Source organism: Theropithecus gelada, chromosome 12 (genome assembly GCF_003255815.1).
Source record: "Theropithecus gelada isolate Dixy chromosome 12, Tgel_1.0, whole genome shotgun sequence".
Taxonomy (NCBI): domain Eukaryota; kingdom Metazoa; phylum Chordata; class Mammalia; order Primates; family Cercopithecidae; genus Theropithecus; species Theropithecus gelada.
Genome location: NC_037680.1, coordinates 94,586,875 through 94,614,359, shown reverse-complemented (window position 1 = coordinate 94,614,359; position 27,485 = coordinate 94,586,875). Strand labels below are relative to the sequence as shown.

Here is a 27,485-nt window from a genome sequence, read left to right as displayed (position 1 = left end):
ATCCCAGACCTGATGCTGGGGGAGGATCTCCCTGGGAAGGGTGTCATGGGACAGGGCTCTACTCCTTGGGCTGTGTCTCCTGACTGCCCAGGGACTCTGACCAGCTACTCTGAGGCCAGGAACTGGCTGGGTCGGTGGCCTCAGGGAGGATCTGTCAGAGATAGGTCTTGTGCCCTAGACTGAGTGCTTGCATCTATTGGTTCACATGTTCCTGTATAGGGAAAGCTGCAACTGTGTCATCTAAGAAGTAATATATCTGGAGTGCGTAGTTTTAACAAGCCCTAGGAATAAAAATCACTTTATTAGCTGAGGAGCAGAGCTATTTATTATGCATAACTTGATTTTCTCATCAAGTGCGCCCATTTGCTATTACATATTCAAGTACGGTTTATTCAAGAAAATAATTGCATGGCTAGCAATTGAGGCTTTTTGATGTTGTGCGGTGGAGTTAGAGGTGCAGGCCCTTCCTTCCGGAGGGGCTCGCTCTGTGCTCAGGAACAGGGAAGGGGCTTAGGGTGAGGCTGAAAGAGCCACCAGGCAGGGCCTGGGAGTCAAGTGCAGCTTTGGCCCTGCCCTGAGCAAGCTGAGTGGTCTCAAGCTGGTTACTCGACTTTTCTGGACCTCGCTGAAACTTGGACACTATTCTCTAAGGCCACATCCAGCTGCAGATGATAATGTATTCTGTTTCCTGGAGTTGGTGTCCTGCCCAGTGCTAAGCACACATTTTCGACAGAAGGGTCCTCATGAGCTCTGGATTCCTTGTGCACAATTCCAGCCATGCAGACCCCAATCTGTTGCTTTGGTCCTGAATTCGTTCTCTGTTCTCTCTAGTTTGGTTGACCTGTAAGGGCCTCCTGACTGTGGGTTTGGGAGGTAGGCTGGGCTGCATGAGAATCGCCAGGGTCTGAAATAAGACTCTCCTTTTGTAAAGTTTTGCAAAGTGATGTGTGAGGCACAAAATTGGGGAGCAGCACAGCCCTTTTTTTTCTGCACTGTTGAAAGGAAGTGTAGCATGCTGGCTGAGAGTGCAATGCCTGGGCTGGATCCTGGGTGGGCCTGTCACTTCACAGCTGTGTGACCATAGGCAAGTAGTTTCACATCTCTGTGCTTTAGTTTCCCCACCTACCTAGAGGGTTGTTCGGTTTTGAATGAGCTAATCCACACATGCATTTAGAAAAGTGTCTCTCACATATAAGAGCTCAATAAATGTTAGTGCTTCTTGTAGGATGGCACATTTTCAAGGCTACCCGGCAAGTCAGAGTTGAGACTCCAACCCCATCTGCTGCATCCTCTGCCAGGGTTCTCCATTCTGGGAATGCTTTGGGGCAGGGCATGTGGGGTCTGTGAGAATCAAGCCCTAAGAATGACGCATGAGCCCTAATCAGCGAAGAGGACTGTGGTGGGCAGCCCAGGGTCAGGGCATGGTGTTGGGGAGGTCGTGTGATGGAGGAAGCATCCCGTCATTTGGCTTTCTAACTACACTCCCCATGCACCTTTCCATCCTTTTCACGGATTATTATGGAGGGCCTGCTCTCTTCAAGCTGCTTGCACATATTGGGCACATGATTGCAAGCAGGATGGGTGTTATCAAGAGGGAACCTCTGGGGGATGTAAATGGGACTTAACCTGGACTGGGGGAGGAGGTCTCAGGGAAGACTCCTTGGGAGGTGAATTTTAAACTAGATCTACAGGTGAGTCTGGCCAGGCACAGTGGTCATACCTGTGATCCCAGCACTTTGGGAGGCCAAGGAGGGAGGATTGCCTGAGCCTAGAAGTTCAAGATCAGCCCGAGCAACACAGTAAGACCATGTCTGTATGGAAAACAAATAAGCTAGCTAGGCATGGTGGTGTGCGCTGGTAGTCCCAGCTACTTGGAGGCTGATGTGGAAGGATCACTCGAGCCCGGGAGGTCAAGGCTACAGTGAACTATGATTACACCACTGCAGCCCTGGCAACAGAGCAAGTCCCAGGGCCATGCAGGAAGGGCCCTGGGCAGGTTCCTCACTCCAGCGCAGGGCATCATTGTGAGGATTAAATGAGGAAGTCCATTCCAATCCCTCAGTAGGGCACCTGGCCCCACTGATGGGGCCTCAGACTAGCCCCATCTCTGAACCCTTCCATGCCAGGACATGATTTTGTTTCAGTGCAGAAAATGGGCTTGATGCATCAGAAATGTGAGCAACCTGCATTAAGAAGGAGGGGGGAGAGAGAGAGAGAGAGAGAGAGAGAGAGAGACACTGATGGAGAGAACTCATCTTGCTCAGGGGAGAGAGAGAGACAGACACTGATGGAGATAGTTCAGCCCGCTCAGGAGAGACAGAGAGAGAGAGAGAGAGAGAGAGAGAGAGAGAGAGAGAAAGACCCTGATGGAGAGAACTCATCTTGCTCAGGAAACTGAGTCAGGAGTTAAAGGCTCTTGGGCAGTGGCCTGGGAAGTGCTGGGGAAATGTCACTGTCTGCCTTCCTTCTTTCCTTGGTGATTCCCGGTGATTGGAGTCCAGGAGCATCTCCTCAGCCAGAAGATGACAGCACCTGGTCACCTGGTGTCTTGGCTTGTGACGAGGGTGGCCCCACGTTCTCTCTCTTCTGAGGGCAGGTCCATGGGAATGGGGTGTGATTTCACTACAGAAAACAGAGGCCAGGCAGTAGCTTTACCCATGTGATTCTTCAGACTTGTGCTGGATGCGGAGGACACGGAGCAGATGTGTGTCTGACACGTCTACCTGGTGGGTAGTCTGACGCACACAGAAAAGACAACACGAATCGCTCACTGCTGCTGAGCGCTCACCATGCGCTAGGCCCCATTCCACCGACTTTACAGCACAATCTCATTTCATCCTCACAACAGCCTATGGGAGGTGACTGTCATTGGTCCATTGAACAGATTAGTAGAGTGAGGTAGAGCAAGTTAAGCTACTTGCCCAGGTAACAAGTGCAGGGGCCGTTAGACTGAAGCAAGTACTGTGGTGAGGCTCAAAGAAAGAGCGACTGGGAAAAGCAGGGGACACCGAGGTAATCATATTCCTCCCCAGAATCTTAGTCTGCACTGATGTGTGAGGAAATGACCAAAATCCAAATCGAGGGGCATTCTGCAAAACATCTGCCCTGAAACCTTTAAAAACATCAGTGTCAGAAAGAAAAATGAGAGGTGGATAACGTGCCTAGGTTAAAGGATGACAGACTCAGCCATTAAAGGCAGTTCAGGATCCTGATTGCGTCCTGAATCCAAAATGAAAACGAAAACAACGCCCCGGCTCTCATGGACATTCTTGGGGCAGTAGAATGACTGTATTAGACAATGGGATTGTACTGATGCTGAATTTCTGAGTATGATCATAGGGAAAGGGAACATGCGTGTTCATCTTTTCCGAAGCTTTTGCACTTTTCAAACTAAAATGAGGAGACAGCGGGTGGGGAAATGGATTCTGACGGGGATCCAGGGATATCTGGGAAGACCCCTGATGAGGGGATGAAGTTTGAATCAGGCGCTTGAAGGTGTCTAGAAGCTAGACAAGCAAAGAGGGGAGGAAGGGCATTCTGGGCAGAGGCTCAGAGGTGCAGAGGGGTGGCGGGTGGCTGGGGAGTGTGGAGCAGCCTGGGTGGACACAGGGCAGGGAGTCAGGAAGTGGATCTTGGGGATTGGGACTGGCAGGGTGGGCTGGGTAGGGACCAATACTTCTTCCCCTGCTGGCTCCAGGGAGGGCAGGGTTTATTCCGGACACCTGGGAAGACATGGCAGCATTTGGGGTGAGTGGAGGTGCCAGACCCTACAGAGCTGTAGTTGTGATCCTAAGAGGCTGTGTAGTGTAGGGGCTATGGGTGGGAGCGGCCTGGTGTCGGGGCCCAGGAGGCTGCTGCAACAGCCCCGGGGAGAAGTGCCAAGGCCTCATATAGGGCAGAGGCAGTAGGATTAGAAAGCACAGGATGATGAGTGTTTAGGAGGCAAAATTCACAGGATTTGGCAACTGGTTAGTTGGGGGTGGGGGAGGTGCAGGGAGGAGTTGAGAGTGACTCAGAGCTTTCCACTTGGGGCGACCAATAACATGGTCAGGCCAAGAACATGGCTAGGCATGGGGGTGGGGGACTTGTGTGTGTGTAAAGGTGAAGTGGGGTTGGAGGAAGCTGGAATTTGAGGTGCCCATGGGACTCCCAGAAGCCAGCCTGAAGCCCCACTGGGGATCTGAGCCTTTCTCACATAAACGATGCTGGATGCCCACCAGGCCTCCCAGCCTAAGGGTGAGGGGGGATGGGGCAGTGGATGGCTAGTGGGCTGAGCGAATGTGAGAGGAGTTGACCTCCCAGGTCTGCCCTAGGCCTGTGTGTGGTGATCCCCTTCCCTGGCTTGCAGACTCCAGCCCTCTCCCCACATCATCCAGGGCTTTTTGGCCACAGGAAGACTTGTGGAAGGTAGCGCTGAGGCAGTTTTGTAGGAGGAGCTCAGGAGCTGGGAACCCTGGGGTCCATCACCCCCTTTCATCACCACCCAACCCTCACTGCTGCTCTGCCCCCACGGGGCAGGGAGGAACCAACAAACAGACTTTCCCACCCCAGGGCCAAGGACTCTCGCCAAGGCTGTCCAAGCCAGATGTGCCACACCCCTCTGGCTGGGCCGCCCGGGCAGGAAGGCTGGGCTGCATGGAGGGAGGGAAGGGAGAGGAAGCCCTGAGGGCCACGAAAGCCCTCTGATGCTGGGTGGGCTGGTCGCAGGGTGGGGGCTAGAGCTCTGGGCTTGGAGGGAGGAGAAGAAGGACTTATAGGCTGGAGCCTTCCCCTTTTCTGGGCCCTGGCTCTTGAGAGAGGTGGGGGTTGGGGGGTGGGGGTGTGGAGGGACCAGGTGGCTCCAAGCTGTGGCGGTGTCTCCTTCTGCCCCTGAGTTTTCCCCAGGTAGGTTCCTTTGGAACCAGCAAAGGAAGGGCCCCGGGGTGTGCTCCATGAGGCTGTCTGCCACTTGTCAGGAAAAATGACGATCATTGTCATAACAAGCCATTACCCTTGAACAGCACTTTGCACTTTATGGGGCTTGTTTACATCCTCTGCCTGTACCTGCAGAACAACCCGGGGGGAGGGCTGGATAGGTACCAGGCACCCCGCTTTTCTTCTTAGCCCATATTTTAGCGTCTGATTGTTAAGTTCTTTTTTCCCACTGAGTCTCATCATGCCTTCTTGCAGTGCCTGCCCACTGGTTTTGGTTTTGCCTTCTGAACTTCACAGATGACGTCTGGTGCCTACTTACAATGACTCTTCCTTCATATATTTGAGGATAGGAAGCTAACCGACCCTAGACTTTCTCCTCTAGCATCCTGGGAACATCAAACCTATGGGATGACTGTTTTAACAAGATCACCTCAGTGACCCTGTTTTACAGTGGAACTAAGTGGATGCCAGCAGAGCCTGGGGCCCCTTGCCTGGAGGTGGCAGAGCTAGTCCCTCGCTCCCACCAGAGCAAGGGACTTCACAGCTTCCACCCTTCACAGCCGCCTCCTTGGAGGATTGATGTCTCCTCATTCATTCCACTCTCTGAATCATCCGCAAGTCCCGCCCTCATCACTTTCAGTCGCTTCATTCCAAAGGGGCTGTTGTGTCATTTCCCCTCTCTTTACACTCAGACTGTCTGGTCCAAACTCCTCATTTTTCATCTGGGGACTGTGAGGCTCAGGAAAGGTCACTGATATTCTGAATGTCACATAGCCTAGAAGGCAGGTCTCCAGACTCCTCCCCCAGTGCTTGCTCAGCCACAGCCAGGACCCAGTAGGGCTGAGGGGCAGGAGTGTCCCGGGGCATCCCCTGTGGCTGCTTAGAGAGGCCTGAGCGAGGGCAGAGATGGACCTGAAGCCCTGTCCCTGCCCTCCAGGCCCCAGGAGCGAAAGATTTTGTAAACTCAGATTTCTTGGGGCTGCGCTGGCAGAGCAGGCAAACTGGGGCCCCTGGGAGAAGCTGGTTTGGAAGGCTGCACATGCCACTCATGGGGTCATTGGGCTGCCAGGGCTGTCTTCTGGGAGACTCTGCTGCCCTAACTGTGCTTTGGGAAGAAGGCCTATATCCCTAGGCTTTGGGAAAAGGGCTGGATATGGGGCATGGGGAGGGAAGTTTGCCGGGTAAGTGGCAATGGGCTTTGCCTGACTTAGTGGGGTGGGAGAGACAGGCTTGGGGATTGCCAGAGTCGGACCAGGAGAGCTGGCTTTAGGGTTTCCTTTCTGCCTCCCCCAGACAGCACTTAAACTGAATCCCAGGTCCGTCCTCTGCACCTCCCCCCACCCCAGGCCTGGACTGCTGCAGTTGACACTGACCAGGGCCCCCTCCCTGGCACGTTTGTGGCAGAAATCTAAGGGAAGTCCCTCAAGTCCAGGCCTGAGACAGAAACCAGGGGAGGTGAGACAGGTGAATAGAAGGGACCTACCTGCCCCTTCTCGTGGGATGGGGGTGACAGAGTGAGGCCCAGAGCTGGGCAGTACCCTGCCCGACCCTCACACCAGCCCCAGCCGAAGCTCGTGGAACCCAGCTCTCTTGAATATCAGAACCCAGGAGGTGGCTGGCTGGATCTACCCTGCAGAGGCCTCCCTGACCACCAGGGGGCACTGCTGGGCTCCAGCTCCCCACCCTCAGCAGTCCCCACCTCTAGCCTGGGCTTTTGTCTCTGCTCCCCCACCCCTGCTGTCTCTGCTTGTCTCTCTGAATTTCTAACCAACTTCAGAAAGGTTGAAAATACAGTGCAAAGAACATTTCTCCCCTCCAGAACTCAGAGAGTAAGTTGCTGACATGATGCCCCACCACCCTTAAATACTTTTCTGATTTTTCTACAAGGACTCTCTTACCTGACCAGCCCCGCTATCAAAATCAGGAAACTGACATGGATACCTTACTACCATTCAATCTAGACCCAGGGAAGTCCTGCCAGTGGTCCCAGTGATGTCCTGTGGGCATCAACAGAACCTGGTTCAGAAGCTGCCGTTACTTTTGGTTGCCAAGTCTTTTTGCTGCCTTCAGTCTGGAAAGCTCCTCAGCCTTTCCTTGATTTCCATGACCTTGTCACTTTTGGAGATTCCAGGACGTTTAATGTGTAGGCTGTCCCTTAGTTTGGGTTGGCCTGATGTTTCCTCGTGATTAGATTCAGGTTGAGGCTTTCTGGCAGGGATACCGCAGAAGCGGCGTCTGTTCTCAGTGCAGCCCTGCTCCGAGCTTGGCTCCATCATCCCATTACCATTGGAGTGATGCTGACTTTGATCACTTGATTAAAGTGGAGGAAGCCAGGAAAAGTTACTTTCTTCCTCTTTGTAATTTCTAAGTATGATGTGGGGAGGTGCTTGGAGATGATGTAAATATCTTGTGCCTTATCAAACTTTGTTTATTCAGTTACAGTCATGAGTCACTTAACAATGGGGATACATTCTGAGAAATGTGTTGTTGGGGGATTTTGTCATTGTGCAAACATCATAGAGAGTACTTTTATGTATCCAGATGGTACAGCCTACTGCACACCTATGCTACTGTATGGTATAACCTGTAGCTCCTGGGCTAAAACCCTGCACAGCATGTCACTGTACTGAACCCTGTAGGCTGGGAACTGTATATCTAAAATATCTAAATGTAGAAAAGGGACAGTAAAAATACAGTATTATAAGTTTATGGGACCACTGTCATTATGTGGCGATGACTGCATTTCTGATTGTCAGCATACACACATTTAAGCCATTCCTATCATCATGTATTTTGATGCTCTGATCTTCCTGGATTTGGCCTTTGGGAGCTCCCATGTCCTTCTGTCTCTCTTTGAGCCTCTGACCCCCTTGTTAGTTTCTGCGTGTCTCTGTCTCATCTCTCTCATTCTCTCTGTCTACCTTTATCTTGGTCTTTCTTTCTTCTCTGTCTCTGTTGCTCCTCTCTCTCTGTCCTGTCTGCTTCCCACACCCCTCTCTCTCCCTTGTCCTTTTCTCTTTCCCTCTGCCCCTCTATGCCTTTGCCTCTTTGCCTCTCTGGCTTTCTGCCTCTGACTCAGTCTCATTTTGTCTGTTTTTCTCTCTGTGTTTCTACGACTTAGTCTCTGTCACCCAGGACTCACCTCTGCAGTGTCTTCAGATAGGAGTCCTAGACACGCGGGCTTGTGTGTGGGACACCGTCATTCTACCTGCTCTGGACTCACAGTCCTCCTCCCCAGCCTCTATTTCAGACCCAGGGGGCTGTGGGGCAGGTGCAAGGAGGGGAACAGGAACAAGTGGACTTTCCTCCCGCATGCTCCGCACACCGCAGGGCTGGGATCGTGTCTCTGTGTGTGCGCACATGTGTGTGGAGGGGTGTCAGAGAGGTCTGTGCCTGGGAGAGGGGAGAGAGGGAGCTGCTGGTGTCTGTGTCTTGCTCCCTTCTGCTACAGCTGGGAAGGGAATCAGGTTAGACCCCAGGGTGAGTGCCTGGAGCAGGGGATGCTTTCCCTGAGGAGTCCTCCAAATAGGGGCACCCATCCCCCACCGTGGGGCCTGCAAGCTGGGCAGTGTCTGTGCAGGGCTCTGCATCTTAGAGCATGTTCCCATATGTGATTTCAAAGGACAGACTGTCAGAGCTCCAGGGGTGTGGTGCCATCCAGAGAGAGAAACTCTGGTAGTGGTGGAGTGGCGACTGACCCAGGGCTTTATGGTAAGTCAGGCTGAGAGGAAGGCTTGGGCCACCAGCCTGCCTCTCATGCATGAGGTGGTGTCATTTAAAAAGGATAGCCACATCTCTGTGTTTTCATAATGCAAAGAATTGAAAATAAAAATAAAGATGGAAGAAGCCTTCTGGGCTGGGGCAGGGGATGGTGGAGAGGGTGGAATGGGGAGAGAATGAGGGGAAATGGCATTGTGGGGTCATGGGTTAGAGAAGCGAAGGCCTATCAGCAGTAGAGCAAACAAGTAAACCTGCTGCATCTACACAATGGGACGGTGCACGGCAGGGACAAAGGAGGAGCTGCGCTGGATGCAGCCACCTAAAGGGACCTCAGACTCATGGTGTGTGAAGGAAGCCAAACGCAAGACTATGCACTGGATAATTTCATCTTGAGGAAGTTTAAAAATCTGGCACCGTGACTCTTTGGTGATGGAAGCCACAATAGTATTAACCTTGGGGAGAGGAATGGGCGAGGCCATGAGGGAGTCTTCAGGGAGGTGGCTCTGTGGGGTGTATGTGTGGAACGTATCGAGCAATACATTTAAAATGAGCGCAGTCTGCTGTGTGTGAGCCATGCCTTCGTAATAAATGAAAAAAAGCCAAGGTAGGAAGCCATGTGGGGGCTGCACGTCCCGGAAGCTGAGCTCTCCAGCTGCTGTCTGGACTCAGGCCACGGGCCCCACCTGAGTCTGGGATGAATGTCCTGCCACCCCACACATTTCTCTGTCCCTGGGACCTCCTCCCTCCTCTGGACCCTGAGGGTCTCTTGCCATCCTTTTCCCAGTCTCTGCCTACCCCCAGGTTCCTCTACTCCTTCCCCAGGGCCCCAGCCTTCTACCCAGGGCTGACTCTGTGCCTCTCCTCCCACAGCCAGAGGATCTGGAGGCCCCCAAGACACACCACTTCAAGGTGAAGACCTTCAAGAAGGTGAAGCCCTGTGGGATCTGCCGCCAGGTCATCACCCAGGAAGGCTGCACCTGCAAAGGTGAGCAGCTGTCTGGGCTGTGGGGGATGGGAGCACCCATCAGGGGAACGAGATGGCTGGGCCTGGGCCAGGCTGGGACTCTGCTGTGCACACATCCTTGGGGTCCCAACCTGATGCCTTGTTCTCGTCTGGTGGAGGATGCTGAGCTCACTGGATGACAAGCATGTGGGTGGGTGTGGTGGGCATGGCAGGTGGAGGGTGGCGTGGAAATGGAATGCTTGTATGAGGATGAATGGCATGAAGAAACTATATGGGTGTCATGTGAGTGGCATGAAGAAGGTATATGAGTGGCATGTGAGTGGCATGTGGAAGATGCATGATTAGTATGTGGTGGCATGGGGAGGTTGTGTTGAGGGTGTGTGGATGGCGTGTGGAAGGTGTGTGGATGATGTATGCTGAGGGTGTGTGGCTGGTGTGTGGATGGTGTCTGGATGGCATGTGGATGATGTGTTTTGAGGGTGTGAGGCTGATGTGTGGTGGCATGTGGAGGTTGTGGTCAGTGTGTGTGACTGGTGTGTGGATGGTGTGTGGCTGGTGTGTGGATGATGTGTGCTGAGGGTGTGTGGCTGGTATGTGGATGGCGTGTGGATGGTGTATGTTGAGGGTGTGTGACTGGTGTGTGGATGGTGTGTGGCTGGTGTGTGGATGATGTGTGCTGAGGGTGTGTGGCTGGTATGTGGATGGCGTGTGGATGATGTGTGCTGAGGGTGTGTGGCTGGTGTGTGGATGGGGTGTGGATGATGTATGCTGAGGGTGTGTGGCTGGTGTGTGGATGGTGTGTGCTGAGGGTGTGTGGTTGGTGTGTGGATGGCGTGAGGATGATGTGTGCTGAGGGTGTGTGGTTGATGTGTGGATAACTTGTGGTCTGTATGTAGAAGCTGTTTGGAGGGTTTGTGGCAGGTGCATTGAGGTCATGTGACTGACGTGTTTTGAGGCATGTGGATGGGATGTGGTTGGTGTGTGGAAGTCGTGTGGGTGGCATGTGCTTGGCACTGGGAGTTCTGCAAAGAAAGGATGCCCCAGCCCTCTCCTGTGGCAGCTCAGAGGTGACTTTAAGAGGCCCTGAGTCAGACTCAGCGGAGGACCTGTTGTCTACCAGGCTTTTCAATCACTATTTTCATGAGCTCCTGGAATGGCCTGGGGCTTGGCTGTCATTATTGCCTGAAAAGTTGGGTCTTGTCCCAGATCACACAGTGAAATCAGCAGGAGCTCCCTGCACCCAATATCAGTGGCTGACACCTTCACTCACCCCGTTGCCCCATCTGATGCCTCCCTCTCCTTCACCCCCACATCCCACCAATTGCAGGGCCTCCCAAGGACAGCTGGAGTCCCCGAGCTTCTTGGCATCATCCCCTCCCAATTCCACTGTTGTCATTTCTCATGTGGGCGACTGACTCACCTTTGCCTTCTCCTGTCTCCTAACCTATTCTCAGCAACCCACCCTCCACACCAGCTTCCAGTGGGACTTAAAAACATAAATCCAGTTATGTCAGCTCCTGGCTCAAAGCCTTTGGGGGTCCCTCACAATCCCCAAGACAGAGCACAGACCTCTTTCCACAGCTGCCAGGCCTGGTGGGCTCAGCCTTTGCCCAGCTCTCTGCCTCATGTTCCTCTGCTCCTGACTCCATGTTAAACCACTGGCGCCTCACATGACCTCTCACTATGTTGGGCATGCCAGGCAGGCCATGCCCTTTTTGCCTGGAGCCTTTGCGCATGCGGCTTTCTCTCCCTGGCCCCTCTCTCTAGCCCCCCTCTCCACGTCAAAGTCCCAGCAGGCTGGAAGGCTGGGCCTCAGAGCCCACTGACCAATCTCGAAAGCACCTACTGCATACCAAACACTCACAGGCATGACCTCATCTGATGTTCACACCCCCCAAAAGGTGCTGGTGTCATCCCCGTTTTACAAAGAAGGAAACCGAGGCTGAGAGTGGTCACGTCGCTTGCCAAGGCACCCCGGAGCGGCCCGAGTGAGATTTTCAGATGTGTGCTCTCAGCGGGAGAGAAAGTGGCCAACCGGGACTTTTGCAATACCAAAATCAGCCACGTGGTGTCACCCTCCTCCCAAGAGGTCTGGCTGGGACTTGCTGGCAGTTTAGGGCTGGAGCCAGGGGAGAAGTCACAGAATTGCTAGGGGTGAAGTTTTGCATTTTGTTTGCAAAACAGCCCCCCACCCTGCCCTGCAAGGATGCATAAATTAGCCTCTGGCCCTTTCCCATGGTTTCTTCCTTCCCTAGTGTCTTCCTGTCACCTCAGGGACTCCCAATACGGTGATACGAGGCCCCCTGGGGGTGGGGGCAGAAGGAAGTCCTGCCAACATTCACTGTGTGACCTTGGGCATGTCTCTGGCTGCAGTCTCTGGTGGCCCTCGCATTCCATGGCTCTAGATTCCCCAGCTGACCTGGGCTGAGGGCTTGGGTTGAGGAGAAGATTTGACCTCATGTGAACAGCACCCCTTGCTCCCAGGGTGAGCAAGACATGTCCCTGGTTTCACCTAATCTCAGCCTGGCCCTGCTGGTGTAAACTGGAGGGGAGGGTGGGTGGCCAGACTGGTTTGGCAGCTCTGGAGGGTGGGGAGTTTGGTGGGAAGAAAGCCAGGGCTATGCTGTAGCAGGACCAGCAGGTGTCAGGACTGGGCTGCGGAAGGTGCAGGGGCCAGGCCCAGACAGGGAGAAGGGAAGAAGGCTCCTGGTTCTATGGGTCACGTGTGCAGCCTCAGCAAGGGGACTGGGATCACCAGGCCTGGGAGGAGGCCAGGGATACTGGGTTCACTGGTGGGAGATGCAGGAGTGAAGCCACTGTCTATGCTTTGGAGTCAGGAGCTCACGATGGCACGAGGTGGATAGGTCCCCTCGTCCATCCATTCATAGGTCCTCTCGTCCATCCATTCATTCACCCATCCAGGGCCACCCGATGTGGTTGTATGGGTTTTTCCCTGTCTGAGGGGGCACGTGTGGACCAAATTCCAGCTCATGTCTGTTCACTGAGCCTGACTCAATGGGTTTGCTCTGCTCTCAGCCTTCAAGTCTTGGCTACAACATGGCAACTCTCTTGATGAGTGGCTCGGGGTGATAGGTGGGGTGGGGTGCATGGAATGTCAAGGCCCTGGATTCCCAGTCTCCATGGGACTTGCAACATTGAAGAAACTTCTGCTGGAGGCAGGGCGCAGTGAGGAAGCTCTTTCAGATCTGGAGACAGTGGGGCGTTTGGCCTGTCTTCCCCTAGTTGCCTGGACCTATAGCTTGGGCTCCTCCTCCTCTTCCATTTCCCTCCCTCTTGCATTTCCCATTTGATGTAATACGGCCGAAGGAGGTGGGAAAGAGAGGAAAGGAACCTGGGGTCTGGTCCTGGTTCTGGAAGACTCAAATATGAATAAGGCAGATAAGAAACTAAGGTGGTGGACCTGCGGGCATCATAGATGTACAGGCAAAGGGGTTCCGCTGGACCTGTGAACCCCTGCGGACTCCTGCATATGAACCCTGTCCTGGGTCTCTGGGGGGCTGCTGTGAGGAGCATTGAGGTTCTGTGTGCCTGTAAGATAGGTCCTTGTGCTAGGGATAAAGGCTCCGTGTGAAAGATGCAGAGACAGACGAGACAACGGCAGGAGAACAGGTGCAGGGGCGTTGTTAGTGGCCCAGGCTCTATTTCTGGCCTTGCTTCTCACAGCCTCTGTGATCTTGGATAAGTCAATTAATAGCTCAGACCTCAGTTTTCTCATCTATGATTAAGGGAGCTGGACTAAGAATACTTGCTGAGGCCCTGACAGTGGGAGGGCCTGGAAAACTCCCTGGTTGGAGTCTGCAGAGGTAGGATAGCTCCCTCTACGCAGGCTGCTGCTCATCTCCTCCGTGCTCCGTGCAGCCATCTGGCAATCAGGAACTGAGCCGTCCTCTGGGTCAGATGCTGTGCCGGGTCCTGGTGCTGACAGCCAGCCCCTTACCTGGGAAGACAGACACAGTCAGACAATCATGGGGCATGGTGCCAAAGCTGACACAGGGGTGTGTGTGTGTGTGTGTGTGTGTGTGTGTCTGTGTGTGTGGAGGGCCGTCTCTGACTCAGTAGAGACGTTCTTGTCAGGCTTCAGCAGGGAAGGCATGTGCAGATTGGGTCTTGAGGGATGTGTAGGAGTTCCTCAGTCCAAATAGTCGGCTTCCCACAGGTCCCTAGGGAAGTGCTCTATGGGAGTCCATTTGTACTTGGGGCCCCAGAGGGAGGCTGTGTGGACTCAGAGCTTTGCTGAAAGGGCTCTACCTCCCACCGGGCCGAAACCCACAGGAAGAGACCAGGATGGCGGCTCAGCAGCCTGAGGGCTGCCATCAGGGCCTGATCTGGGCCCAGACTTGGATAACTTCCATTCTCAGTGCTTCTGGTGAGCCTGGAAGGGGTGACAGTCACCTGTAGTTTCCTTAGGGTAGGATGCACCTGGAAAGATGATCCATCCTTTAATGGGACAAGCCTATGCAGAAGCCGGCACCCACTGGATTTGGGGAAACCTTGTTTGTAGGAACTCTTTCTCCCTGTTACTTCACTGGGGAACCCAGCTTCCGCCGTGTGTCTGAGGGCCTCCTTGGAACCACCAGAGGTAGCCTGGTAGGGTGGGAAGACCCTGGGTGTCTAGCCCTGGCTTGCTATTAATACCACCTGGCTGTGTGACCTCAGGTGAGATGTTTAACCTCTCTGGGTCTGGCTTTCTCTTTTCTCTAAATAAGGAGGTGAGACTAGATTAGAGGCTCTAAACTGTGTTCTGAAGGAGCTGTAAGGTTTTCGGAGGAGCTTTAGGGGCCAAAGAGGGTACGAAAGAGATGAATCCAAGGGAGTCTTAAGGGGTCAGGGCTCTGGGACCCCTGCCCACCTCAGTCAGAGAAGCTCTGGTTTTAGGAGTTAAATCTGTCAGGAGGCAGGATCCTGTGGTGATCCTGCCCTTGACTTAGATAACCTGATTCAAATCCCCGCTCTGAGCCTTACTAGTGAGAACTTGGGCTGATTGCTCACCCCTCTCAGCTTCAGTTTCTTTAACTTTAAGATGGGACAAAAGCCGGGCGTGGTGGATCACGCCTGTAATCCCAGCACTTTGGGAGGCTGAGGTGGGTGGATCACCTGAGGTTGGGAATTCGAGACCAGCCTGACCAACATGGAGAAACCCCATCTCTACTAAAAAAAAAAAAAAACCAAATTAGTTGGGCATGGTGGCACGTGCCTGTAATACCAGCTGCTTGGGAGGCTGAGGCAGGACAATCACTTGAACCTGGGAGGCGGAGGTTGTGGTGAGCCGAGATCACACCACTGCACTCCAGCCTGGGCAACAAGAGTGAAACTACATCTCAAAAAAAAAAAAAAAAAAAAAGTGACACACAGCAGTACCTCCCTCATCAGGTTACTACAGGATTAAGTGAGATTATATATATATATATATATATATATATGGTGGACTCCAAACAGCCTGATATATAGCAAGCATTCAGTGAATCTTTTTTTTTCTTTTTTTCTTTTTTTTTCTCTGTCGCCCAGGCTGGAGTGCAGTGGCGTGATCTCAGCTCACTGCAAGCTCTGCCTCCCGGGTTCAAACAATTCTCCTGCCTCAGCCTCCCGAGTAGCTGGGACTACAGGCACCAGCCACCACGCCCGGCTAATTTTTTGTAGTTTTAGTAGAGACGGGGTTTCGCCGTGTTAGCCAGGATGGTCTCAATCTCCTGACCTTGTGATTCGCCCACCTCGGCCTCCCAAAATGCTGGGATTACAGGCATGAGCCACCACGCCCGGCTGCATTCAGTGAATCTTAACTAGAGTCATTGTGATTCCATATAGCCATCTGCTTGAGGAATTTGGCTGTAAAAATAAAAGATAAAAGTCTGAACACTACTGGATGGGATGGTCTAGAACAGGGTGTCAAATCTTTTGGCTTCCCTGCGGCCCATTGGGAAAAGAATTGTCTTGGGTCACACGTAAAGTACACTAACACTAACCATAGCTGATGAGCTAAAAACACACACACACACACACACACACAAAATCTCATAATGGGGCCAGGTGCGGTCGCTCACACCTGTAATCCCAGCACTTTGGGAGGCCAAGGTGGGTGGATCATGAGGTCAAGAGTTCGAGACCAGCCTTGCCAATATGGTGAAACCCCTTCTCTACTTAGAGATACAAAAACTTAGCTGGGTATGGTGGCGAGCACCTGTAATCCCAGCTACTTGGGAGGCTGAGGCAGGAGAATTGCTTGAACCCGGGAGGTAGAGGTTGCAGTGAGCTGAGATCATGCCAGTGCACTCCAGCCTGGGTGACAGAGCAAGACTCCATCTTGGGGGAGGGAGAAAAAAAGAGGCCGAGGTGGGAGGATCACTTGAGCCAGGAGTTCGATACCAGCCTGGGCAACATAGCAGAACCCTATCTTTACACAAAATAAAAAAATAAAATAGCTGGGTGTGGTGGTACACACCTGTAGTCCCAGCTACTCCAGAGGCTGAGGTGGGAGGACCACTTGAGCCTGGGGAGGTCGAGGCTACAGTGAGCTGTGAGCACACCGCTGCACTCCAGCCTGGGTGACAGATCGAGACCCTGTCTCAGAAAGAAAGACTAAAAAGAAGAAAGAAAGAGTTGGGTGCATATAAGAAACCATCTTATATGCCCCCCTGCCTTGCAAAAAAAAAAAAAAAAAAATCTCATAATATTTTAAGAAAGTTTACGAATTTGTGTTGGGCCACATTCAAAGCCATCCTGAGCCACATGTGGCCTGCAGGCTGCAGGCTGGACAAGCTTGATCTGGAAGGTTTCTTCCTGTTCTTACTTCAGAGCTACACCATGTCCCCTGACTATCCCCTGAGACACCTTGTATCAGTCAGGGTTCTCTGCAGAAACAGAACCAACAGGATGTGTGTAGAAAAAAAGATAGAGATTTATTTAAGGAATTGTCTCACGTGATTGTGGAGCTGTGGCAGGTTCAAAATCTGCAAGGTAGGTTGGCAGGCGGGGTACCCCTGCCTGTTGTAGTTCAAGTCCAGAGCCGTGTGCTGGCAGAATTCCTTCTTGCTTGAGGAGGTCGGTCTTATTTATTAAGGCCTTCAACTGACTGGATGAGGCTCACCCAAATTATGGAGGGTCATGTGCTTTACTGAAAGTTTGCTGATTTAAATGTGAATCTCATCTAAAAAATAAAAACCAACCAACTTTCTCAGAAACATCCAGAACAATGTTTCGCCAAATATCTAAGTACCATGGCCTATATAAGTTGACTCATTAAATTAGCTACCGCACACCTCCAGCCCAGGCCGTGGAGATGAACCAGCAGGGCAGGCTGAGTGACCAGTGAGCAGGCAGGTGGCCAGGCCTGTGGCTCTGTGCCGGCCAGGGAAGGAGCTGAAGCTGGACCAGGCATGCGAGTGGTTATCGCCGGGGTCAGGTGCACACTGAGGCTATGTGCTCATTTTCCGACCCAAGTCCAGGAGGAAAAGGCCATTTAGATCCCAACAATGTTGGCTTCCTGTGTTCCCGAGAGGCAGGAAGCAACCCCAGGACAGAGTACCGGCAGCCCAGCTGGGGCGGGAGCTGGGGCCAAGGGCTGGGGGTGCAGTTCTTCACCCCAGCAGAGTAATCTAAGGGTCCCTTTCCACTAAGGGGTTTTCTGCTCCCTCTCAGGCCACCACTGGGCCCTGCTGTGCAGGGGCAGTGCTGATATTGTGGCAGAGATGGGGCTCCTGGGGCTCCATGGAGCTGTGGTTGGACAGGGTCACTGGTTCAGGAGGGTGCATGGGTGAGTTTGTAATTTTGGGGCCTTCTGTAGGAGCTGGGAGGTCATGATCTGCTCAGGTAGGGCCCATCCTGACATGTGTCTCTGTGGAGGATTCAGGAGAGGAAAAGGCTGGGGTTTTCCTGCTCTGGTTCCTCCCTGCGTGTCCCCATCCTTCTGATGAGAAATGGTACCTGTGGAGTGAGCATCCCTGTCACTCACGGACTGGTCCCTGTCACTCATAAACTGGCTGTCTCCCCAGCAGTATCTGATGTTCCCAGGGTTGGAAACTGGGTTTTTCCCCTTTCTTTGTTGAAGGGAGGAAGGGGTAGGTGGCAATGGTGGTGGGGGGTGTCTTAGTTGGGCTGTTACAGAATACGTTAGCCTCTTAAGAGTTACTTTCTGGAACACAATGACTAATTACTTGGTAGGGTAAGGGAAGTGAGGAAGGAGTTAAAGCGAGGGTTTGCAGGCACCAAGGGGCAAGGTAGGACCCAAAAGATGGCCTCTGGCCTTGGTTCCCAGCATCTGCTACCTTTGGCTCTTGCATTCTGATGGGTCTTGTGTTCTGATATCAGTGATCTAGTACTGCATAAAAAATTACCCATAAACTTAGTGGTTTAAAATAAATACACGCTGGGTACCATAGTTCACTCCTGTAATCCTAACACTTTTGGAAGCCTAGGCAGGAGGATTGCTCGAGCTCAGGCATTCGAGACCAGCCTGGACAAATAGCAAAACCCCCTCTCTACAAAAAATGCAAGAATTAGCAGGGCATGGTGGCACATGCCTGTAGTCCTAGCTGCTTAGGAGGCTGAAGTGGGAGGATCACTTGAGTCTGGTAGATGAGCTTGCAGTGAACTGAGATTGTGCCACTGCACTCTAGCTTGGGTGACAGAGCAGTGCAAGACCATGTCTAAAAAAAAAAAAAAAAAAAAAAGAAAAAAGAAAAAAATCAAAATTATTATTCCACATGGTTTCCACGGCTCAGGAATTCATGAGTGACTTGGCTGGGTGGGTGGTTCTGGCTCGGAGTGTCTTATAAAAGGTGCAGTCAAGATGTCACCGGGGCAGTATTCATCTGAAGGCCTGACTGGGGCTGGAGGATCCAGTTACCACATGGCTTACTTAATGTTGTCAAGCTGGGGCTGGCTATTGGCAGGAGGCCTCAGCCCCTCACCACACGGCGCTCTCCATAGGGCTGCTTGAGTGTTCTCATGACATGGTCACTGGCCCAGAGCAAATGATCCAACAGACCAAGGCTGAAATCAAAGTGTCTTTTATGGTTTAGCCTCAGAAGTCACACACTGTCATTTCTATAATATCTGACTGATTATATAAATCAGCCCTATTTAGTGTGGAGGGGACTCCAGAAGGGTATGAGTAGCAGATGCAAGAAATATTGGCAGCTACCTGCGAGGCCGGTTGCCACAGTTTCCCTTTCTGTAACCCATCTGAATATTTCATCGATCTGAAAGTGAGAGGCCAGCAGATTGGCAGGCCCAAACTTGAGATTACAGCAAGAGGGACGCAAGTTAGAGAGGAGGACATACTGTCCGTTGGGAGGAGATGTGAGATAGGTGGACAGGCATGCATAGGGGGCTTCCCTGGAGGAAACTCAGCAAGCGGGCCTCCTTGGGGTTGGAGGCGGATGCTTCTGCAGGTGTCAATATCCATTCATGGGGGCTTGGCCAAGCCTGCCCTGCTTGGCATCTGCCACTTGCTTTCAGTTTGCTAAGCTTTTGTCTTCTGGGCTGGGAGCTGGAGTGGGGGTGGTCTTCCCTCGTTCTCGTCTGTAGAGCTGCCAAGGACAAGCTTTCTGCATTCCAGTGTGCAGGAAGCATTCAGCATAGCGTATTGCAATTACCTGATGATTTCTCCGTTTGCTTCCTCACTTGAGGGCATTTGCTGAGTGTGTGCCCACTGTGTGACAGGCAGGGCTGCCCTGTACAGTCATGCAGGCCATGTGCTGCCAAGGGTGCCTACCCGAGACAGCACAGGAGTCAGCCCACCCTTTGCCTACCAAGCCATGCATCTTGGCACAGGGCCGATCTGCCTGGAGAAAGGGCACCTTCTCACCATTTCCACAAAGACACTGTGCATGAACCCAGCTGTGTGTCCCCGGGGCTGGTCTGCCCAGAGGGTGGGCCTCCTTCTAGTTTGCACAAAGATGCTGTATGGTCTCGTGGGCCTGAAGCAGACACTGTTCTAGCTGCTGGGGCTACGGTACGAAGGAGAAAGGCATGCTCCCTGCCCTCCCGAGTGTAGTGTGGGGAGATAGACTAGCGAGAAGTTACCCAGGGCAACTTTAGAAAATAACCAGGGTGCTGAAAAAGAATAATTGGAAAGCTACTCTAATTTGAGTGGTCAGGGGAGGCCTCTTTGAGGAGATGACTTTGGGTGGATTCCCGAAGGATAAGAGGGATTCGGTCCAGGGAACGATGGAGTGCTGGGGTGAGGGGGAGTGTTCCAGGCAGCTGACACAGCAAGTGCCAAGGCCCTGAGGCACTCTGGGAACTGTCAGAGTGTGGAGCATGCTGGAGGGAGGTGGAGTCCGGCCCCTATTGTGTCCCTCATGTCTAGACTGGGTGGATACTTAGAAACTCCTTTTTGGTTGGACATGAGACGTTGAGGTGGCGGTCTACAGCTCAGGAACGATCTGAGAGTGGGGGGGACATGACTAAATGGGGGTGTGTGTAAACCTCAGGGGAGATCTTCAGACAGGTCCAACTCAGCAAACATTTATTAAGCCTCGCCTGTGTACCAGGCTCCTCCTTCCTTCCCTCCCTCCCTTTCTTCCCTTCCTTCCTTCCTCCCTCCCTCCCTCTCTCCTTCTCCTTCTTCTTCTTCTTCTCTCTCTCTCTCTCTCTCTCTGTGTGTGTGTGTGTGTGTGTGTGTGTGTGTGTGTGTGTGTAGGAGAGAGAGAGAGAGAGGCAGGTCCCCCAGAAAGGAGCATACATTGTCAGACCCACAAAGGGGAAGTTTCCTCTATTTGGATGGGGTGGGGCAGGAGAGGCCGCTGCTATCCAAAAGGGAACACCTTTGCGAAGGGAGGGAGTTGCTACCCGGGCTGGTGGGGGTGCTGAGGGAGAGGGAGAAGCAGAAAGGTCAGAGGGATGGTAACGCTTGTGTGGCTGAGCGGGGAGTATGTCCTGCTGTGGCCAGGGTGGAGATGTCCCTGAGCTGGGTTGGGTGGCTGGTGGGGTCAGGAAAGCTTTGCTCAGCACCGGTGAGTCACAGGCCTGGGCTGGGCCAGGACTAGGTTCTGAGAGAAGATCCCATGTTAGGGACAGTGGCCAAGGTCCCTTTCCAGGCACCACCCAGTGTGCCTCCCAGCTTCTCCCTCTTCCCCATTCCCAGCCCCTTCTGCCTCAGACAAACCAGAAGAAGCCTTAGTGTGGGGAACCCCGGAGCCTCTTTGGGCTGCTCTTGGTCCTCGTCTGTGCCTCAACCTCCCTTTCTGCCCTCTGCTGAGAATCAGGCTGGTTCAAAGCTGGAAGGGGGTGGGGTGCAGTAGATCTAGGAGAAGGAGGTGGAAGGCTGTGGTCCTGGGCTGTGGCTGTGAGGATTTGGAGTCAGGGCACTCCCCTACCTCGCCCTCCCCATTTCTCTAACCAGAGTTCCTAACCCCCCAGCCTTAGCAGGTCCTGGGCAGCCAACAAGACCCAAAGCAGTGCAGAACCCAGGAGACCCCTCACCCACCCATGAGATCTGCAGGGAGGTCACCAAATCCCTTGGTGGAGTCCCAGAGCCCTGGGGGGTGGGGCAGCAGGGCTGGGGACATTCCAGGCTTTGGGAACCTTATAGGAAATTTGATTCCAGCTTCTGGTAATAGGAAGAAGAACAAGTCCTGTGTGTGTGTGTGTGTGTGTGTGTGTGTGTGTGTGTGTGTGTTTCAAGTCATGCACATGAAGTTTATGTGAGCATCTGTTCACATGTCTGTATTCACAAATCTGTGTCAGGCTGCATCTAAGGGTGTTCCACAAAATTGTGTGTGTTGGTGCCCTGGGTCAGGGGTCTTCTTGGATGAATCTGTGTGTGACGCTGTGTGTGTGTGCACGGATGTATGTATGGATGGGTGGGAGTGGTTCTGGGTGAGTGTGTGTGTGTGTGTGTAATGTGTATACGCGTGGACCCTCCCCTGGATTCTGAATTGGGTCTGTGTGTCTGCCTCTGGGTCAGAGTAAGTGTGATTGTGGTTTGCGATGTCGTCTGCTTGCCTGGTGTGTGTGTAAGGCGAGAAGGCCCCCCTTATTCCTTGGTGGGGCTGGCGTGGGGCCCGGGTCCGGGCTACCTCTGCCCCTGGCAGGGGTCCAGTGGGGGACTCCCCCTTGTTCCCCCCACCTTCCCGCACCCGGGGAGGCTCTGGCGCTGGGAGCCCCCTGCCTCCCCGGCCGCGGGTCCGCAGTCCCGGGCGCTCCCGCCCCGCAGGCCCGGCAGCCGCTCCCCTCCGTCCCCTCCCTCTCTCCCTCTCTCCTTCCCTCCGTCCCTCCTTCCCTCCTTCCCTCCCGAGCGCGGATTGCGGGCTGGGGTGGGAGGAGATTTCGCGGAGTTTCCATTTCATACCTCGCGGCTAAAACTTTCTTTCTGTGTCTCGCTCTCTTGCAGTCTGCAGCTTCTCCTGTCATCGGAAATGCCAGGCCAAGGTAAGGGGCCGCGGGCTGGCGGGCCCGGGAGGACTTGGGACAGGCCTGGCTCGGGGTCCCAGACTGGAGCGGGGGCGCCGGCGGGGCGGGGGCGGTGCCCGGGGCGTCCCTCCTCCTCTCTTTGTTTATGCAAAGCGCCTGGGCCTGGGAGCGGGCGCAGGTCAAGGTGAAGGCGAAGGCCCGGGGGCGGGGGCAGGGGCAGGCTGGGGAGTCGAGGGATGTGAGTTGGGGGCGCGGCGCGCAATCTGGGCGGTTACTGGGGGTGTCTGGTGGGGACCGAGCTCCGAGGGAGCGGCCTTCCAAGGTGTTTCTGCTCGTTCTCAAGGGGGAGAGGGCAAGGGGGAGGGGATCCATTTCGGTTACCCCGGGCCGTGCAAAGCCCCAGTTGGCCCAATTTGGCCAACTAGAAAACCTCAGTGTCTACAGCCACAGGACCCCCAGGGCAGGAGAAGCCAGTGTGTGGCCTAAGTGGAGAATGAGGTCGGGGGTCAGGATTGGTTGGTCTGGAACCCCCTGAGAGACTGTCCCTTCCTCTTTATTGGCCAGGTCTCCTTTTGGTCCTCAGTTTCCCCGTGAGTATTTCCTGGCTGGTCTTGGTGGGAGAGGGAAACTGAGGCAAGAAGACTGGAGGGATTGCTGGGCCCTGGTTGGCCAGGCTGGCTCAGCCCCTGATGTATCCACTGAGGTTTGGACCCAGGAGTCATATATCAGCTTCTTGGAATAACAGGGGGTGGGGGATCCGCACCAAGATGGGTTATGAGTTTGGGAAGGAAATGGTTCTGTCCAATGGCTCAGCTCTGTCGGGGGTGGAAACGGCATTCCTTGCCTTTCGCTTGCAGCAAATGTCTGCACCTTCTCCCATCGTTGCTTGTAACCCTCCTTGCCCTTTCACTCCCTGCGTTTGCTCTTCATATTTGATCTTTCAAGGAGTTCAGGGAGTAGAAGAAGATGCTTCCAAAAGGAGCATTCATTGAGCAGTTGGGGACCTGTATCTGGTGCATTTCATGTTTTGCTTCTTATTAGCTGGGTGGCCTTGGGCAAGGTATGTACCTCTGTGAGCCTCTGTTTCATCCTCAGGGATATGGGAATAAGAAGCCTACCTCCTAAAGCTGTTATGAGAATTCAATGAGATAATGTATGTGAAGTGCCCAGCCCAGTGCCTGGCATAGGGTGGGTGCTCAAAAATGTCGTGACTGATGCTCAGCTGCTGGGAACTTGGAGGGACAAGTGTCACCTTGGGGAAGGGGTGCTGATGGATCAAGCAGGTCTGGGAGGAATCTTCCTCCAAAGAAACTTTACTTAAGCCAAGCACAGACCTTGCTGGAGGGCGTCTCCATCTGTAGACTCCAGCTTGGAATGTTCCCCTTGCAGAGGTGCGGAGGGCCTGGCTTGCAGCAGGTACCTCCATGCAGTGAGTTTTCTGCCCCTTCCCTTGTCTTCTGCTTTCCTGCGGCCTCCCTCAGCCTGTTCTCCCCTGGAGAGAGAGTACGTTTCTGCTTCTCCTTCCACCTCCCTCCTTGTTCTGTTTATCCAGAGCAGAGTTTTTTTTTTTTTTTTTGCCTTAAACACCAGAACTTTCCAGTTTTCTTGCTCCTCCCCAATCTACCCCTTCTTCCTGCCCTTCCTGCAACCTTTTCTCTTAATAGCAATGGACATTTGTACAGTGCTTTGGATCTTAGACAGCATTTCACACGCATTATCAGACTTTGTTCTTTTAATTCCTTTAGAGCATAAAACATTGGCCAAAAGATCCTGTTGTTTTACAGATGAGGAAACTGAGGCGCCCCAGGTTGAGTGACATCCTCAAGGTGTCCCAGTGTAATTCTTCACCTGCTCTCTGTCCCTGGGCCTTTGTGCTTCCTTCTCCTCGTCCCTCACTGCCTACTGGCATGCATTTCTCCATCCTTGCCTGCCACTCCTCCTTTTTCTTTCCATCTCTTGACAGCAGCAGGATACATTTAGGGAGGATAATGGGATAAACTTACGGGCAGTGAGGATCTGATTAGGGGAGATGGGTGGCCCAGAGAGGCCCAGAAAGATGTGACAGATGGCCCCTTGTCATGCAGTAGCCTTGTGCATGGGAGCAGGTAAATACCAAAGATGACTTTTTGGGGGCATAGCCTACTTCAGGAGTCTCACGTGTGCTGGGGGTTCAGAATGCACCAGGCTGCAGCAGTCCTGCTCTGCCCTGCTCAAGGAGGCCACCTAAGTAGAGGAGAGGGTATACTGGCAGGGCAGTAACCAGAGAGACAGATGGGCTTTGTATAGGAGTTTCCTCTATAGGGAATGGGACCCACTGGTGGTGAGCGCTCCACCCAGCTGGTGGGTCTCTCCCTGAAACCACAGCTCTTACTGCTGCCCTGCCTTTTTCTCCTGCTGGGAAGGGCAGCGGGAGCCACAGAGCCACAGCAGAGCTCTATACTGTGGATTTTATAGCCTTGTCAACTTGGAGGTCATCTTGTCCATCCCCTGCTTCTAGGCAGGATGCATTAATAAATGTTTAGTAATCTCCTTCCATGAGCCAGACGCTGTTCCAAGTGAACAGATAGAGAAGGTCTTGGCCCTCTTGGGTCTTGCAATAGGGGAGACAGGCACTAAATAGGCAAGCAAGTTTTGAAGTGAATGAGCTGGAGCAACGGGTTAGAGAAGAATTCTGCTAAGGTAGCCTAGGAAGACTCCTTGGAGGAAGAGTTGTGTGAGGTGGGACCCAGATGATGATGTAGGGGAGGAGAAAGAGCAGGTGCAAAGGCCCTGAGGTGAGAGGAGCTTGTTACACTTGAAAGAGGGCTGGAGAGTAGTGAGTGCTGGGGAGTTTGGGCCTGAGGGATGTGATTGGATTTCCACTCTGAGAAGGCCACTCTGGCCTTGAGCAGACACCCAGATGGGAGTAGGGACATGGGCCAAGAGGCCGCTGGTGTTGCCTACTCGAGACAGCCTGGTGGCTTAGTCCATGGTGCTCGCCAGAAAGGCAGTGAGGAGGGGCTGGGTCTGGGATGCCTTCTGAGGGAGAGCTGGAGCCTCACTGAGCCGTCGGATGTTGGGTGTGAGAGTGGGAGTGGGCTTAAAGATGACTCCCAGGTTTTGGCCAGAGTAATTGGGTGCACATGGTTTCACTTACTGAAATAGATGAGATGTGTGAGAAATTTCTAGGAAAGATGGCTCCAGAGTTTCAGCTTTGCTTGGTCTCCTTTCATAGTACCACCATGCACTTGGGGTTTCTTGCTGATGTTGATCCTTCCCTATTCAGCCTGCTCTAGCCACTCCTCCGCTAAGTGGCTGCTTCCTAATGCCTTCACACACCACCCTCAGACTGTTCCTGCAGCACGAAGCGATGGTTCTGACAGGGGCTGTGTTATGTATATGGAGTGATATGGTGTAATAAATGGCCCCCAGATTTAGTAGCTTAAAATAGCATCAAACACTTATTATCTCATGATAATAAATGTTTTGAGGGGTCAGGATGTTGGGAGTGGCTTAGCTGACTGGTTCTGACTAGGGGTCTCTCATGGGGTTGCAGTTGAGATGTTGGCTGGGGATGCCGTCTTCTCAAGGCCTGACGGGCTACAGGATCATTTTCCAAGGTGGTTCTGTCATGTGGCTATCAAGTTGGGATTGGCTGTTGCCGGGTAGCCTCAGTTTCTTGCCACACGAACCTCTCCATAGGGCTGCTTGAGTGTCCTTACAACATGGTGTCTGGTTTCCCAAGAGTGAATGAATGATTCAAGAGAGAGCAAGGCAGAATCCACAATGTCTTTTATACACTATCCTTGGAAGACACACTGTTATTTCTGCAATATCCTATTGGTTACATAGGTCAGCCTTATTCAGTGTGGAAAGAATCTACATAAGGGCTTGAATACCATGAGGCAAGAATCAGTGGGGGCCATCTTGGAGGGTGACACTACAGATGCCCAGAGACAGGGCAATGCAGACCTGGCAGCTAGGAGGCCATGGGAGTGTTGGGAAGGGCAGGGTACGGGAATCAGACCTACTTGGGTTTGAACTCTACCCCTGCTGCTTTCCAGATATGTGAGCTGGGTTGCAGAGGATTAAATGCACATTGGCATATAGTAGGCACCTTTCTCCTTTCTTGGAACGATAGTTAAAGCCTGGAAAGAATCACAGATATTCTGTGCCCAGCTCTCTGCCACTTGGACATGCTTGAGAGAAAATGCTCCTGCTGGTAGAGGTAGAGCCTCAGTGCCAGCTCACAGTCAATGTTATCTATGTGTTGATTGCGCATCGGAAGGCTGAGAGCTGGGTTCCACCCCAGCTTCCCGAATAGTACCTAGTCCATAGTAGGAGTGCCAATAAAGGGATAGAAGGATGGAACAAAGGAATTTTGAGAAACAAGTCCTTCCTTTCTGGGGAGAGGCTGAGGGGATGAAGGAAAGCAGGAGAGAAGTAGCAGCAAAATCACTTTAAATACCCCTCCCAAAAGCCTTCCTACCTTCTGACACAGAGGGTGCTCCAAATAATAATTCTAATCATATTCCTTTTTCTAATTGGGGTATGATTCACACTCTCAATTATACAAAACTCAAATGTACATTCTGATAGATTTGTACATACATGAGAACCAGATCTTGATCTAGAACATTCCCAGCACCCAAAAAGCAACCCCTATGTTCCTTCAAGTCAATATGCCCCAAAGGTAATTGCTATCTTTATCTGTATCATCAGAGATCAGTTTTGCTTGTTCTTGAATGTTCATTGAAATGGAATCACACAGTATGTTTGCTTTTGTGTCTGGCGTATTTCGCTCAGCATTATGTCTGGGAGGCTCATCGTGTTCTTGTGGGTTGCGGGAGCTCATTCTTTTTAATTGCTATGTTGTATTCCATTATGTGAAGAAACCACAATGTATTTATCCATTCCACTGTTGATTGCCATTTGGGTTCTTTCCAGTTTGGGACTGTTAGGAGCAGACCTGCTATGAACCCTTAGTCACCTCTCTCTACACAGAACTTTGTAATCTACAACATGTTTTCCCTCATCTTTGTAGTTCTGTGAGGTGGGCAGGGCTCACAGTGGCCCCATTGTACAGATCCAACATCCAGGCCCCATGACGGTGCCCACCTTGGCTAATGGCACCTTGGCATAGGGGCCTTGGATGTGATTCTGGTCTGCTCTGGGTTAAATGGGCAGGGAGCAGGTGAGGAGAGAGAACAAGAGTGAAAACATCAGACACTGAAGAGAGGGACCTGGGTCAGAGCCAGGAATCTTACTGTAGTTCATGGAAACCCCATTCTCCAGCCCTCCCACTACATCTCCTGAAGGAAGTGAGTTCCCAGTCTCCCTTAGTTCCCACCCTTACCCCTCATTGGGATCCTTATCAGTCCCCAGTTGTTTCTCTCCTGTTGAGGATTTAAAATGAATGGCCCAGGACTTGTCTTCCAATTTTTTTTTTTTTTTTTTTCCAGAGACTGGATCTCACTGTGTTGCCCAGGGCAGAGTGCAGTGGTGTGGTCACGATTCACCGCAGCCTCGATTTCAT

General features: G+C 52.7%; 1 protein-coding gene across 1 annotated transcript in view; it reads left to right on the top strand.

Moving 5' to 3' along the window:
* The window catches only part of TNS1 (tensin 1), a 204,111-nt gene that overhangs the window by 2,907 nt on the left and 173,719 nt on the right, over nt 1-27,485 (top strand). Inside the window, exons 2-3 of the mRNA XM_025404235.1 lie at nt 9,505-9,619; nt 21,951-21,988. Of these exons, the coding sequence (XP_025260020.1) occupies nt 9,505-9,619; nt 21,951-21,988 (153 nt within the window). The remainder of the gene's footprint in view (nt 1-9,504; nt 9,620-21,950; nt 21,989-27,485) is intronic.